This window comes from Lissotriton helveticus, chromosome 1_2 (genome assembly GCF_964261635.1).
Source record: "Lissotriton helveticus chromosome 1_2, aLisHel1.1, whole genome shotgun sequence".
Lineage (NCBI taxonomy): Eukaryota > Metazoa > Chordata > Amphibia > Caudata > Salamandridae > Lissotriton > Lissotriton helveticus.
The window spans coordinates 84,470,526-84,487,427 of NC_136058.1; the positions used below are offsets into that span (position 1 = coordinate 84,470,526).

The 16,902-nt window shown below is 41.2% G+C and overlaps 1 protein-coding gene across 1 annotated transcript in view; it reads right to left on the reverse strand.

The window, feature by feature from the left end:
* SGIP1 (SH3GL interacting endocytic adaptor 1) overlaps positions 1-16,902 on the reverse strand; it is a 1,317,316-nt gene that overhangs the window by 481,269 nt on the left and 819,145 nt on the right. The window contains exon 15 of the mRNA XM_078668946.1: positions 13,468-13,524. Within this exon, the coding sequence (XP_078525072.1) occupies positions 13,468-13,524 (57 nt within the window). The remainder of the gene's footprint in view (positions 1-13,467; positions 13,525-16,902) is intronic.

The window sequence follows — 16,902 nt, forward strand, 5'->3', positions numbered from 1 at the left end:
GTCCCTACAATTTTGCCTAGTTTCGTGCAAATCCATTCAGCCGTTCGGGCTAAAAGTGAGGCCAACCGCCCTATGGAAAACTCAATGTTAAAAACACGTTTTGGGACCCCCCTTTTTTCTCGGCCCCCCCTTGACGAAACCCCCCCCAAATTTTCAAGGGCTGCTCAGAAACAGAATGTGCCATTTTCCTGAAAATTTCAGCCAATTCCGTCCACAAACGCCAAAGTTATTAGACATAGAATTTTCAAAAATCCCATAGAGAAAAAATCCTAACTATATATACCTACTGGCGACCGCCAGTAGGTTAGATATATATATATATATATATAAAATATTTTTATATTTCTTTTACAATTTTTTGAGCAGTCCCGCACCCAAAGCGCACCTCTCGATTACTGCGCAGAACGTAGCCACCATTTTTACAATTGTTCGGTAGGATCTGCGTAGGGTGTGCGATGTGTGCGTATTTTCATGCGCGATTGCTATGTGACCCGTACGTGACTTCAAGCGCATACGCAACATATACGTATCACGCCACACCGCGCACGCGTGTTTCCGCATGACGTCAACTACGTGTTCAACACGGTGGGCGCACGACTTCCGCAAAATTTTTTGATATAAAAAAGAGATATATATATATATATATATATATATATATATATATATATATATATATGAATTTAATATAATTATTAAGGGGGGAAAAATAAACGAATATTACTTTTAAATGCAATTTAGAGAAGTCGCGCTAGATGCGTGCTGCATGTATGCACCCAACGCGGATCCCATGTGACCAAAAAAAAAGAATTTCATTGGTTTATAACACTTACTAACTATTGAAGAACCCCACCCATTATAATTACTCTTCTTAGACCTTCCTTAGGAGAAGACCTATCCTGAAAAGAACGTCACTTTTTGTTCATTGGAAATCTGAACTTCTTTTTTGGAGTCAAAAATGGCGCCCCCACTGCAAGAATCATCTGATTCTGATGACTTTGTTACTGAACAATTTCTACCAGAACCTCCCTCTGCCGAAAAGATACACATCCATCGTATGGCCATTTTTTTACTTTTCCGGAGGGGCAAAAGAAATGTAATGCCACCAAAGAAACATCCAAGATTTGCCAGGCAGTACTGTCCAGAGGAGACCCAAACAAGAAATACTCCTGTGGCACTGCTAGTATGCACAAGCACCTCCAATCCATGCATCCAAAGCTAAATTTATATGCTAGTGAGTGAAAGTTTATATAAATGTATACGTACTGCATAATTGACTAAAGAATGCATTTGTGGTGTATGGTGAATGTATAACTGCAGAACTAGAAGGAAGTGCTGTAGCATGACACTAAGCTCTTTAGCTACAGAGTGCTGAGCTACTTCCGAAGCACATGCAACATATGTACATGAATATATGTTGGAAGTCTGTCCTACCCTCTGTATGCAGCTTAAACTGCAGGCATGTGGTGATACAGGCACCCTTGCACCATGGTGCAAGAATATCTGTCGTGTGGAGTTTTTGTGCAGGAAGACACACCGTCCTGCACAAAAACAATCAGTGAAGGCATTTTTCTCCTACAATGTATGCTGTGCATTGTAGCATATATTGGAGAAAAAAAAATGAGGAGAAATGAAAAAATTCTGCGGCAGATTTACAAGCTCTCTGCACCACCAGTACGTCACTTTTGTGTACGTCACAAACAAATATTTGTGAGTAGATATAAAAAATCTGAGTAGATATAAAAAAAATCTGGATAAAGGATTTAGTAGCAGTGTGATTGTTTACTTGAGTAATTTATAGTGTCTCACTAAATATATTGGATAGTGACTAAACTGTGTAAATATCTGTATTACTTTGTCAGTTGTTCCGCAAACTGCTGCACCAGTTGGTTACTAGCTACGTGCAAGTCTATATTACTTATTTATTAGTTAACTGAGTATTTGTATGGGAGAGTGAATGTGTGTGTGATTTGGTGGGGGGTGCCTGACTGCCCAAAGATGTGTGAATAGTTGATTCAGTAGGTATATGAAGTTAAGACTACATGTTATAACAATTGTTTGGGTGAGTTAATATCTTTATGGGTGTAGTGATGAGCAAATATATCTCTCAATGATACATGTGCAACAAAGTACAAAAATAAAAGACAGTGTATGTGACATTTGTTGTATATAAAGAAGTATACATATGACTCAGTGATTGCATGGGTAACTATAGATAACTGTATACTTGTAATAGTGATTTTATAACACTGAGTTACTATCTATATGAATAAATGAAGTGCTGTTTGTATAAGTGTTGGGGGTAGTGGTTTAGGGTAGTGTAGTGGTGTTTGTGTAGTGAACAGGTTGTGCTGGGGATAGATTTAGGTTTTAATGTAGTGCATTGGTCTTTGTGTAGAGTAGGAGGCGTTGGTGGTAGATTTAGGGTTTAGGGTAGTACAGTGGTGTTTGTGTAGTGTAGGGGGTCGTGCTGGGGGTAGTGTTTTAGGGTTTAGGATAGTGCAGTGGTGTTAGTCTACTGTAGGGGGAAGTGTTTTAGGGTTTAGGGTAGTTCAGTGGTCTTTATGTAGTGTAGAGGTTCATGATGGGGGTAGTGTTTTAGGGTTTAGGGTAGTGTAGTGGTGTTTGTGAAGTGTAGGGGTTGTGCTGGGGGTACGTATTAACATTACACTATGACCACTTTAAGCACAATTATCAGTAGTAACCACCAAAAAATGCCAAGTGAAGTTATTAGCAGAATGCTAGGAAAAAATGTATTAATATTAAATGCTTCTAATCAAGTAAAATTCAAATAATCACATGCAGTGTGCCACAAATGGATTTACCACAGCAGTAAGTCTCCCCAACTTAGATTTAAAGTGGATAAACATGTTTCCTGTGACAGACCCATAGGCCAACGCTGCAGCTTCCACATGCTTCTACACCCTCCACATACTCAGCAAGACCTTCAAATAGACCCACCCCCCGAATCAAGGAAGACCATCACCTAAGCACTCATCACCATAGGCTAGACTATGGGAACGCCCTCTATGCCGGATCAACAAATCTCTACTCCACAAACTTCAGTCTGTCCAGAACACCGGAGCAATACTTGTCCTCAGCATTCCACGACAAGACCACATTACCCAGCATAAACAAGCACTCCACTTGCTCCCCGTCGAAGAAAGAGTGACCTTCAACCTGCTGACACACACCTATAAAGCCCTCCACAACACCGGACTACAATATCTCAATCTCCTTCTACTCCCACAAAAGAACCTCCACTCCACTGACCAGGTCTTGGCCGAAATCCTCTGTATCCACAGAACAAGACAGGAGGCACACCCTTCTCCAACATCATGGCCATGACCTGGAATGAACTCCCCCTCAGCATCAGATGAAGCCCCACACTGAAAGCATTCAGGAAGAGCCATACAACCTGGCTTTTCGAATGCCCAAAGATGCCCAAATCCCCCCACATACTCCCCCAGCGCCGGGAAACCCTCACAGGTGAGTAGTGCGCTCTATACATCCCTAATTGATTAATTGATACGCCATCACAGTGTGTGTTTGAGTGTTATCAACAGGTCCTGCCATTGGTTTGGCTGTCTGTAACTCTTAAGGGTAGTGAAATGAGCAGGGCTACCTACTTTCTTTAATATACACAGAATCTCTGAGATTGGCTAGGTTTGGGTTCACCTCTGAGAGCTACTTTCAGGGTGCTGATGAGCTATCAATAGCTCCCGAGCTACTGGTTGGAGACCCTTGGTATGTATAGTGAGTGGGGAATTGTAGTCCTGAAGAACAAATGTGAAGGTTATTACACCACTACATGCATAATACATAGCACTTTGAATCACTCCATTCCCGTAATCACTCCATTCCCGTAAGCCTGGCTCACTGCATGAGTACATGCTTACTGACTGAATGATTACATTAATATAAGTAAAGACACTGGGTGAATTCTTAATTGGTTGACTTCGTATCCTAATTTATCTGAAAGTAAAAAAAGCCTAAACATTTAAATATAGATGATGGGACAACACTTACATAATGTAAACATAAGGAATGAGTGCTTATGATAAAATAAAAAAATGTGGTCCAACGCTTGATACCAATGAATGAAAAAAAGATTTTGCATTTCACCCATATGAAGAATATAAAAGATTCAAATATTTTGAAAACATGAGCATTTTTCTTTCAAGGATGGTTTGAAGGATTATACATTTAATAAAAGAACATGGTACTCCACGCTAAAGGAGAAAAATCAGCACAATTATGATAGAATAGAAAATAGAATAATATTTTTAAATACCTTTACAGTCAACAAACTCGTAAGCAGAGTACACAGTTTAAGTTAACACCCTACCACAACTAGTTTTTGAAACGCATTGTAAAATAAAGTGCTTCACAAAAAGGGCTACGTACATGGTGAGGGTATCGTAACGTCACATATAAAAAACAAGCCAATCAACATTAGGATCAGGAAGGTAGAGTTAACCACACAACAGCCAATCAAATGTTTTTCAAAATCTGCGCAAGGAAAGGGATTGGTCGGTAATACGTCTTCTAACAATGCTTCACAACCAATGAAAAAGAGGTGTAGAAAGTTTCTGTTTTTAACATACGAGCAAATCAGATGGCCTTGCAAGTACACGCAGGGGGAGGCAAATATTGAAGATGACTTGCTTTCGCAAGACCCCGAAAGGCTTCTTGCAGAATAAGTACGTACTTATCTGCCAGACCCTATTTAATGATTAACCCGGCTCTCAAGCCTAAACACCCTTCGGAAATCATCTCTTGTCACTTTCTCTTCTTCCAGGTTGACCGAGAAAGTGCGTGCCTCCTTCTCCTTTAACTCTTTTCTTTTTCATAGTAATTGTTACTCATACACTGTCCAGCAAATACCCCACAGATGCAACCCCCTGGATTTGCAATAGTAATTGTTACTCGTACACTATCCAGTACATACCGTACAGATGCACCCTCCTGGAGTTAGAATAGTAATTGCTACCCTTACACTAACCTGCACTTACCCTACAGATGCACCCGGCTCTCTCTTTCAAAATCCAAACCAGATTTACAACACCCTTGCACCACTTTCCAATAGTTGCCCATGTTCACACCAGAAAATGGGTTTCTATTGGAATTCAAAAGGCCATATTATCAAGCCCATTAAACGGCGATAATTTTTATCTCCCTGCTGATAATATGCCCCTTGGTTTGAATTTTGAAAGACAGAGCAGTGAAATCTGTTCTCACTTTCAAAATCCAAGCGAGATTGCTTTTCCACATGCACTCCCCATGTGGAAAAGCAATGCCGGCTCCCCAAGGACGCGGGGAGCCGGCGGGACCGTGAGGGCATTGTGGCTCCTCCAACGGTGCCCAACATTTTTTATAAGACCCGGGGGATAGGGTCCCCGGGGATATTAGAAATTATAGATAGGGGCTATTTTTTAACGGTAAAATTAAAAGTCGCGCACCCAGAGCAGCGCTCAGTGCGGCCCCCTGGTGTGCACACACTGGATGCGACTCCAGCACCTTTGGTGCACAAATTCTACGTGTTTGGGAGCCGGCACTGCTTTTCCACATGGGGAACTACTAACATGCAGCTCCCCATGTGGAAAAGCAATCTGATTTAGATTTTGAAAGAACAGATTTCCTTGCTATGGGAGGGCGGGATGTTCACCCCGGGGCTTAGGAGACCTTGCAGGCCCCCCCCAACCACTTTTTTTGTAGCCCCGGGGGGTAACGGGCCCTCGAGTGCTCCAGGAGGGGGGCCACGCAGTCCCCCTCCCACAATACATAAAACCCCGGGGGTGGTGGTCCCCACGGCTTTGGGGACCTTGGACCCCTACCCCCACCATTTTCTTTTTTTTTTAGCCCCCTGGGGGTGACGATCCCTGGGGCTTGGCAGCCCCTCCGGGCCACCAAGAAAATGTAATAATTTTGCCCCCCCACCCCCCCGTTTTTGGTCCCCCCCCCCCCCGGCGGCTAAATATAAAAAAAGCTTTGTTTTATTTTATTTATTTTACATCAGAGTCCGCCCACCCTACATGCACCTGCCGGGTCTTTAAAAAAAAAAAATTGTGGGCCCTAAGGGGTCTTTTGGAACCCCCTAGGCAGGTCTAGAGGGTAACATTATTTCTACCCTGCCCTCTTTCTAAGTTTTGCACACATATTCCACTGACTTCCTCAGCCTCGCTTCTACCGAGGCACAAAATGGCTGCCAACAGTTCCTGGTTTCGAATGTTGACAACCTCTTGACAGCCAATTAGCATTCACCGTGTGATCGGAAGGGTGCGCTTATGGTACGATGACTATGCGCGCAGACTCCGCGAATCTAACGTGCACATAGATCTATACATGATTTTAACTGTGATTTTCTCAGCAACTACTGAAGAGATTGACACCATTTAAGCAAAAGGCACAAGTCTGAACTAAGGACTACCTCTTTACCAAATTTGCCGTAATTCCGTTCAGCAGTTCAAGCTGTAGCTGCGGCTAAAGGTCCTATGGGAAATTGCATGGAGAAAACACATTTTGGGACCCTCCTTTTTTCTCGGCCCCCACTTGACAAATCACTGTGAAACTTTCAGGATACGAGCGGACCATAGCTGACAAAAATTTGGAAAATTTTGCAAAGATTTATCAATCTGCACCAAGGTTATTGGAAATAGAATGTTGCAGATTTCCTATGGATAATAGGTCCTAACTATAACTACCTACTGGCGACCGCCAGTAGGTAACATGTCTATTTTGCAGTTCCACAAGTCATAACTAGAGATCCTATTAGAGTCAGATGCAAATCTTGATTGGTCTTTCATAGAGCTGTAGATCGTCAGGGCCGTTACTAGAGGTCCCTCTCAAGTCAGATACAAGTACAGAGGGGGTTTGGCTTTATAGGGGGGGGGGTGGGGGTATGTTGGAGGTGCTGCCGAGCTCTTTGCCGGGGTCGGTTTTCGGCCGATTTTATTACAGATCCGATTTTGCAGCTATGCTGCAAAAACGGCCTTGTAACAAAAAAGGGAGCAAAAACCGTCCCCCACCAGTGTGGCGCACCGGGGGATTGCCCGGTGCCCACTATGGCCAGTCCGGCCCTGTACAAAAGTTTATATATACTCTAACTACTCAAATAACCTATGGAAACAGTTGGTGACAGCCCTACTATCTAAGGGACTGTCAGTGAGAAGCACACTAGTCTAACAAGTTCTGTTCTTGGGGAACTATGTTTTAGGCCTTTGTATATATGTGCAAGAAAATCAATGCAGTCATATAAAGTAAATGCATCCAACGGCTGGAGTGGGCTAGTCCGCTGATCTGTATATTGTGCTGTAGTGGGGGGGAACATAATGCGAGTGACATTTGAACATACCAATTGTGAAAGAGTGTTTATTGAAAGCCAGTTTATATCTTTTTTTCTGTGTGATATTTTTGGGAAAACAAGAGGCCGGGAGAATAGACGTTGATGCAGCACATAGAATTTTACTGACAAAGGCAGATCAGCACATTTTGACTCCAAGGTGTCTGATTCACTGTAGTCATCATTAATTATACTTATCTATATACTGGTCTCATAACAAGCATTTGGAATGCAACGGTCTCGCCTTTGCCAAAGTTAGAGCTATTGGCACTGTAAATGACAACATTTTTATTTATGTGTTGGCTTTGAAAACAAATAAATAAATGGCATTGTCATTTACAATGCCAATAGCCTAATCTCTCGCAAATGCCACACCTATTGCATTTGGAGCCACACAAAAGCGGATCACAAGCAGGCAACGAAGGCACACCAAAAGCGGATCACAAGCAGGCAACAGAGGCGCACAAAAAGCGGGTCACAAGCAGGCAACAGAAGCACACGAAAACCCGATCACAAGCAGGCAACAGAGGCACGCGAAAACCCGATCACAACCAGGCAACAGAGGTGCACGAAAACCCGATCACAAGCATGCAACAGAGGCACACGAAAACAGCAGATGGGTGCAGAGTATTATTTGGAGGATTGAGCAAACGCACAGGCCCTTGTGAGTGAGAGGAGAAATAACCAGAATGGGCGGAAACCTTAAAACAAAGGGGAGGCTTCGGTAACTGGGTTGGAAAACGCATTATTAATGTTATCAAAACCCTGCGCCCTGAATGTCAGACCCCCTGAAGGGGATAAAATACCAGGGAAACGCTAGTGAATAGGGTCATTTAAAGGAATCCTGTATAAACACTGTGTGAAGCACAACCGTGTACAGGTGGATTTCCGTGAATAAGAGACATTAATTTTGTGATGAGGTACAAAACATCATAAGCCCACGTAAGTACGGCGTGTACCACAACCATGCAACGTTGGGTCTGTGTGTTGTGAAAAGAGAAAAGCACTGAATGCATGTGGGGTTACAGGGATAATGAGCCTTCAAGGCCAAAACCAATACCAATTGGTACGCAGGACACAATTAAGCATAGCAGAAAGAGCAGGGGCGAGAGCAGTTTAAAAAAATCAAAACTCAGTCAATGGGCCGTGTGAATGCAAGTACTAATGCCGTGTTGTGTTTGTAATCTCGCGGTGTGACCCCTGGCAAATTAAGGTGGGAGCGCGGAGCTCGAGAACAGCTGGGCAAAATATCGGGAGGTCAGGGGACGTAGCAGATTACCAAAACCATAAGCACTATGGAGGCCTAGCAGGAAAAATTATCTGAGGCCTTGGCACAAATCAAAAGGGCAATCGAGGTTGGAAATAGACTCACCAGAAGCATCGAGATGACGACTGAGTAAATCAAAAAAGACGCCGGCAAGCAAGAAGGCGGGGCTTATATGGCTGACGTGCTGGAACAAGCCAGAGGAAAAAAAACATAAAACAAATGACGACGAATCAGTCGGCGGCAGGTGAAGTTCTGACAGCACATCCACGGTGAGTGCTGAGCACTAGTTGGCAGACTGCAAGGGACCATGTTTGTCTATTATTGCGATAAACTATTGTACGCATGAGTCCTTCCATGGTTTTGACCATTGAAGATATTTTTAATAAAGTTTTTGTTTAAATAAAAAGTTCCGATGTGGGTGCACCCTTTGAGGTAGTTGCTTGCCAGTCCTGATTATTTGTTGGTGCAGGGAGGAAGTTTCCAGAGCGGACGAGCGCATCAAGGGGCGAAAAAAACGCACATCAGAACAGGAAGTTGGTTGGAGGCAGTTTGAGCTACATTTTAGGAAGCATATGGTTACACAATGTGACTTTACGTAGAAGACACCTAATGCAGTGAGAACAAAGACATTTCTGTGAAAAAGAAAGCATTGTCCTTTTCAAAAAACCCTGGCGTTGATGAAACTGAAAGGTCTTCTGTGATGGCATTTAAAGGAAAAGGAACAATTTAAGAACTATTTCGGAGCATTCCATTTATCTTAAAAAAGAGCAAGAGAAACAGGCTGCATTCCAAAAAAAAGAAAGTCATTAAAACAGCATGCCGACAGGCACCCCACGCTGCTAAATAATAGCACCTCTCCCGGAAAAGACCTATAATTAACGCAGCAGGTCTTCCGGAGAGGAGCACTCAAATTGAATGAACGCGCAAAAGCTGTTCATGTGAAGCACGTTCACAGACCTGCTCGTGGGAAGCGCGTTCACAGACCAAAGTTTGCTCGCGCACTGGTCTGCATTACTTGGAAGGTATCACAACAAGCCATATTTGTGTGTACACTTCCATGCAGGTGAAGTGGTGTGCCTTTTTGTTCGTACCGGCTCACACAGTTTGCTACCTCTTACTTTTTGTTTGCTCTCGATACTTGCACAAGTGCCACCATTACCTATGTAACGTTTGTTCTTGTGTTTGAGTGTCCTCCATTTATTGCAGTATTATACCTCTACTTGTACTTTGTACACTTTTGTAACTTGCACACATGTCACTTTTTCCTCTTGTAATGCACCTTTTGCTACCACTTGTACTTTGCTCACTCACGATTGTCACTTTTGCCTCATGTAATGTAACTTTTGCAATTTGTTAACTTGTATTGTTCTCTTATATCAGTTATGTTCCTTTTGTAAAACGCTCTGACACCTTTGGGTACAGTCCACGCTATATTAAAACGCATAAATAAAAAAATACAATGGGCAGCTTGCTGCTTGAATGGGGAGGGGTGGGAGAGACGCACATGCATTGTGGGCGTGCACATTGCCGTGGTCTGCGGCTCGTGCCCCGTGGCGGCGCCTGCAGGCTTCACCGTGCTCCGGTCGGTGGGTGCTGCGCAGCTCGGTGGCACCTTCCTCATGTCGGCTCTGCAGCCCAACATGGACACCTCTTCCCTGGCGCTGCCCTCCGACCACCAGCTGGACCAGCAGGACCGCGAGCAGCTGAAGAACGCCCGCGTGCAGGTGCGGCTGCGCCCCGGGCTAACGGCGCGGCGCAGACCTACGCGGTTCAGTGCACGCCTGGGGCAGGGGCAGCACTGCCCGGGAGGGCCATGGCTGGGGGGGGGGACTGGGGCAGGGGTGGAAGGTGAGAAGCACCCGGGGTGGAGGGCAGCCTATTATCAAGCTGCTGGGGTTGGAGTAAATATTCGGTAATTGTGTTAAAGTGTATAGGGACACACGACACGTATGCCAGGTGTTATGCACAGAATAACAGAGCAGTATTTAGTCAATTGTTTTGCATAGAGTGGACATCATCCCAAGGCATGTTTAAGTGCTTTACACAGGAAAGCATTTGTATATCCCACGGGTTAGGCGACGAGTATATATAATGCATAGTAACTTAAAAAGGAGAGAAAAATACAATCATCTAAAAATGTCTAATTTGTATGTACAGTCATTTTTTCAATACTAGCCAGTTAAAGGGTGAGGATGGGGCAGTCAGACGGGCGTTATAGTTTCTAGTTGTCAATATAAACGTGCGTAGCTGTAAGGGAGAGTGAAGGATGGGTTTGGTGGTGGTCTGGGCGGTGTAATTATATAATGTGACTAGACTGTCCACACAGCCTGACACATGATGTGTGGCTGGGGCGTGTTACACAACACAGCACTAGGTAGGCTACAAAGCTCTAAACGCGAAGGCCTGTTTGGTTTTATGCTGCACTGCAATTTCGCGCGTTCACACTGTTGACTCGAGCCAGCTGTGCACACTTTGTGGCAGGCGCGTCCACAAACCAGAATCGCCGCGCGTGCCCCGGTCTGTCTCCCTTGAGAGGCAAATCGACGACAATAGGTCTCGAGAGCGAGACCTAAAAAGGGGAAAAATACTTACAAATACAAACCAATTATGGTGATAACATACACAGAACTATCCACGCCATATATTGCGCTTCCGGTCACAGAACTGTTTGTTTGCTGTCTTTATTATCAGCATTAACACCAGACTAACAAAATAAATTTTCTTCCAAATGGGCTAAGCTTTCTGTGATTTTTTCACTGACCATATTTGTCCTCTTAACTTTTGAGTGAAGCAAAATATTAGAAAGCAAATAAATGCAAGTCCACATTATTGGCACACACCCTCCCCATTTAAATATATCTCTTTAAGCAACCATCACAACAGCGAAAAGAGAGACACAAATTCAAGTAAATGTTGAGACTTCACTTTTTTCAAGAAGTCAACAGAAAAGACTCTTTTAAGTACAATTGCTTACATGAAAGTTACTCAGAATTCAATAGCTCAGCATTCTGCAAAACGTGGTACCACTTATAACTGCTCAACGCACCAAATCCAATATACACACTCCTCATAAATACCATAATGAATTCAGCAGTATTTAACCGACTTTGTGCAGGAACTGAAAGCACTACTATTCAATCTTGCACATGAGTAAGCTTAATTGGTTTCTTTTTAATAGCTTTTTCTGGTGGCATAACATTAAGTTTGCCTTGAAGTAGTATACAGTTTATAGGGGTATAGAAAAATTAGTCTCCTTGGATCTTAGAAAGTGTGAGCGAGGTTACAACATTTGGGGAGTTTTCGCCTCAAAGCTATGCATTTAAGGCTTACTCTTCCTACAAACAGTTAGTGCAGTACACCAATTCTAAGTGATCATAATAAATACATTTTGAGACGGGTAAGATTGTAGGGTTGATTCTCAGCCAGATGAACGTTATAAGATATTTAAAAAACGGGCTCATGTAAAACAGTTGTGCCATGATGAGACTGCAGATCTCGGATAAAAACAAACATACCATCTGTCAACGTAGAAGGAAATGCAACATTTAAAAACATTTAAACATATGCAACAAGAAAAAATGTATACACTTAACGGTATAGATGTAAATATACACATACAGATATATTTACATATTTTTACATGCAGACACAGACGAAAGAACATTAACGCTAGCACATGTGTGAACAGAGTTTAAATTAAATCCTGGTTGACACGAAGGCGTTTTAAATCCTGAGAATTTGTAAAAGGTTTTATAAACCACAACAGATTTCATAAGAGCACTATCAGAAATAGCACTTTATACTGCAGAAGGTTGATTTTTAGCAAGATTGATAAAGCCAAAAGTATGCACTTTGAATCAAAATGATTCCTAAATCGTGGCGTCTAAGTAGCCATAGCATTTCTACAGAACAGGTTATTTAAAGGAAAGACATAGAAGCACAATTGTTTGGTTGGAAGAGTATTAGGGACAGAGTATACTCTGGTATGCTATGTACTACTTACCTTCAAAAGTCAAATAAAACTTTCCTCTGTCAAACCAAACGAGGGAAGGCTGTTCATTCTCTGTGTGGCCAGGAGTTGAAGCGGGATGGGAAGGGTTAAGGAGAGGGAGAAAGAAGGACACAGTGTCAGACACAGAGCAGCTATATGATTGTAGTAGAGGGTAGGGAAAGGCACGGCAAGCTATTAAGGAGGGGGAAAAAGGGTTGGGACATCTACGTCTGCTCTTGGTGCACACCACAGAAAGCAGAAGCTGGGTACAGGAAGCACGGGAGGAGATGGGTGGGTGAATAAGAAAAAAAAAACGAGTTCTGTATTCATTCTGTCGATTGCTCTACATAGGATTAGCAACACTGTATTTAGTAGGTGATGTCCTGGTGTATAATCGGTCAATGCATTCGAAATAGATCGTGTGCTGAATGCGTACTCCATAGCAGGCAGAAAGCAATATGAATGTACCCCTGTTAACGCAGTAATAGGCATTTTTCCACAACATAATTTAAAAGTAACCGTAAACCACATGCTGAAATTTTTTTACCTGAAAAACTGCAGTTGTACCTTTCCGTAGCATTATCAAATAACATGCGCTATTTTAATAGAGAGAAATATGCAACGGTGCTTGTGTCATTGATTTGCTTTACACCCTTAAATGTAAGCTTTATTTTGAGAAACTGTCATGCAATCTGCTGCTTTTGCTGTGCAATACGTGCTCCACTATTCAGAAAAACGCATGCATATCCTTTTTGACGCACTGAATATATGGAGAATATTGCCTCAGATTGCATTTAAGAAATAAAAAGACAGGCGGAAGGCTTGGATCAGTATTCCAAATTTCTTGAAACCTGTAGGCTGGTACAGTACCTGCAGGGGTTTCACAACGCCTTTCAAACGTGGGCAGTTTGTCAATAAACTCATCTTCTGACATTGTGAACAAAAGAATGTAAAGAACAAAAGAATGAAACAAAATGCACAAATTAAATTAAAGTAAAAAGGTGCAAACTGGCAACAAAAAATAAATAACATGATAGCCTAGTATCTAGATTGCACAATTTAACTGAAATACATGCATACACACCACAAATACGAAGCAATAAATAATATTAATAAAACAAATGTGAACCAGGTTGTGATAACTCTGCAGTTTATTCCCATTTCGTATGTTGCAGTATTGCCAAGTGGCTGTTTTCCTACATTCTAATGCCTCCTTCACATTTGCAAAGCAAGTGCACAACTAATATAGTTCGAGCAATGAGCTCAAACAAGCGACTATTAATGCACAAAATTTCTTGATATTTTGTCTTATGGCCGACACGTTTGCAGGAGTCCAACCTATCTGCTCAGAAAATTGATCCTTGAAGAACATGTGTCATCAGATTTCACAACTAAGAGTTACCTTACATTGTAAGAAATAAAAAATAGTGTAGTCAACAAATTTAGATTTGACATGCTTTTGAAGGTAAACTGCATGTATTCATGTCTGTTTTACCCTATTAAATCCAAACATATTGGCTTTGCCAATCCTTGTTTTAGTAGCTAGAATGTGGCCCCTTAAGCAAGTGTGTGACTTGCACCCAATGACGGACTAAAACTTCTTTTTGAAGTGAGCTGTAGTGTAAAAATAAGATGACTGCGTTCTGTATACACTGCACGTATGTGATACAGAATATCGTGTGAAGATTTAGTGTACTTTTTAGATGTAAAATAATCCCTCAAGGATTTTAATACAAGCCCATATTAGGAGCCAGAATTATCCCTCAAACAGCAAATAGCATGAGGTGAGGCAAAAAAGAACTGCAGGATGAGCTAAGTCCCACTATATGTCCATTTCAAAGCATTGGTAACAAAAGGTCAAGTAGACTGGTCTTGTCATTAAAGATATCAAAAAAGATCCTCGCTTTAAAAAATAAAATAAAAAACATAGCTAGTGCAATTCAGTATACATGCTTCAACACTTTAAAATGAGGGAGAGCAAATGATGGAACTTGAATATGGCAGAAGATTGAAAAATATAAAATAAAAAAACTGCACTATTTTAGAACAGGCGTGGTTAAATAGGCATTACTATTTCAGGCTCTCATACATAGATGGTATACCGACCTTGAAAATGAGTTCCCACAGCAAGTAAACAATAGTGCAACTGTGCTGAATTTATGCTAGATAATTAAGATGATTTTATGTTTCACTGAAACACTGGTTGAAACCCATTTTTATTATTTCATTAGGAAATAACTCCATAACATCTTCAACTTTCCTGGATTCTTTATTCTGGTATTTATTACAGGTCTGTCAAAAAATCCATGTTTTAAAATACATCACTGGTTGTTAAGATGTAGCGGAGATATGGCTGATTATAATCAATATTTAATAAGTCTCTTTACAATTGGTCTATTTTAGTTATGAATTTAAATTGTATTGTTAACTCTAATACAGACAAGAAATGAGAATAGCCTCTAAAAGAGCGGATGACAGGACAAGGGATGAATTGCTCTCTTCTGCAATGGTGTTTAAAGAGAAAAAAGATGTACCAACCATAAGGTTCATTATTACATTTTAAACAGAGATTCATATAACAGAGGATCGATTTTGGAGTCAGACAAACATATTACAATGTTGGGGATGCACTGCAAAATATTACAATATGACTGGCAATGGCTTAGGAAACAAATAATATATCACTTCCAGGAAGGAGAAATCATTAAAAGGACAAATTGGTGCATAGCTATTTTGGGGAAAAGAATGAATCAAAATGGTTATCTTTGACACATCCTATTTCCAGATATTTTAGGTAACATAATTAAAGTTAATAAGAAACATTACAATAGTTTGCTATTGACAGGGCTGTAAGATCAATCAGAGGAGGCAGGACTATGAAAATAAAGCAAAATGGAAGTAAGGTATATTTTATAAGTGAATTGCAAATATCCATCAGGGCTTAATATGGATGAAGAACTGGCACACCATATTGGCTAAATTAGGGAAGGCTGACAACCTAATTATTTTATGCTATTATAACGTGAACCAACTTCTCGGGGAAATTTTGATTGAATCTAAGATGATGCAACATCTCCCAGAGTCTGAAGAATAGGAATTAAGTTAAAAGGCACTCATGATAGATGTGCTGCAGTGTACAGTGCTGTACTGAAATCCGGTATTCAAGTGCATCAGATGGATATTATGCTCTAAAATAATGCTTAACAATGGGTTTAATAAGGACATCACTAGTATGTGGAGTTTTACTTCCAGAAAGCTTTAATGCAATTCCTACTGTAAAATGCATTGTATATATGTAGAGAGTACATGCTAAGAACAGCCTGTCTTTGGTGGTTGTGCTAACTCTGCCATCGCAGTGATCGAAGTGAAGACTGAACTGAAATCTAGATTATAGAACCAAAAATAATTCAAATATATATAACATGATGATTTGTGACATACATAAAATTGTCTGGATTATACATATTACCTGATATTTAGAAACCTGATATCTAAAATTGAATGTTTAAGTATTTCTTAACGATTTCCTATCTGTTTATCCATTTATTTTCAACTGGATAACTTAAAAAAGGCTCCACGTCCGAGTAAAACATCAGAAGTGGCAATTTTATAGGTTCCCTATGAAATTTAGGTTAAATAGTTAATCTGAAGGATACAAGAAGTGACTTGCAAGCTTTGGCAACTTGAAAATTAATGACCTCTCATATTCGTTTTACAAATGAGTGGTAACCTAAATAGCAGGACTTTTTTTTTACACCAAACAGAGTGAGTTAGCTGATATACAGGGAAACGCAGAGAGAGAGATATAGGAAGGAACATTTCTCAAAAGATTTGTGGGCTCGGCAAAGGATCGTAAACTGAATTATGGAACTGATCTGCAACCCATGAAGTTAAGGAACCATAACGGACGCTGTGGAAAAGCAAGCTAAAACTAGTGTCACAGTTTGATTATGTATACACTTGAGCCAAGGGATTAAGGAGTTGCTCATATCAGTGTACAGTGAGCTGCAGGGCCAAAAGCTACAATACTATGATCATCAACTCAAAGCATCGGCATGAGTTATTGTAGTTTTCTCATCTGAACGCAACACGCAGTGACAACTGCTGACACTGGGGAGGCCATATTGAGCTTATTAACAAGCTTGAACCCCTTGCTTTTAACTACAAAAGATGCACAAGGATGTGACCTACCTCAGTATAAAACAGAAATTATTGGTCAAAGCAGAAGGTTGTTTCCGTATCACTAAAACCCTTTCAAAATTGAATTCAGAGTTGAATTTAAGAAAATATCTGTTGCCCAGATTT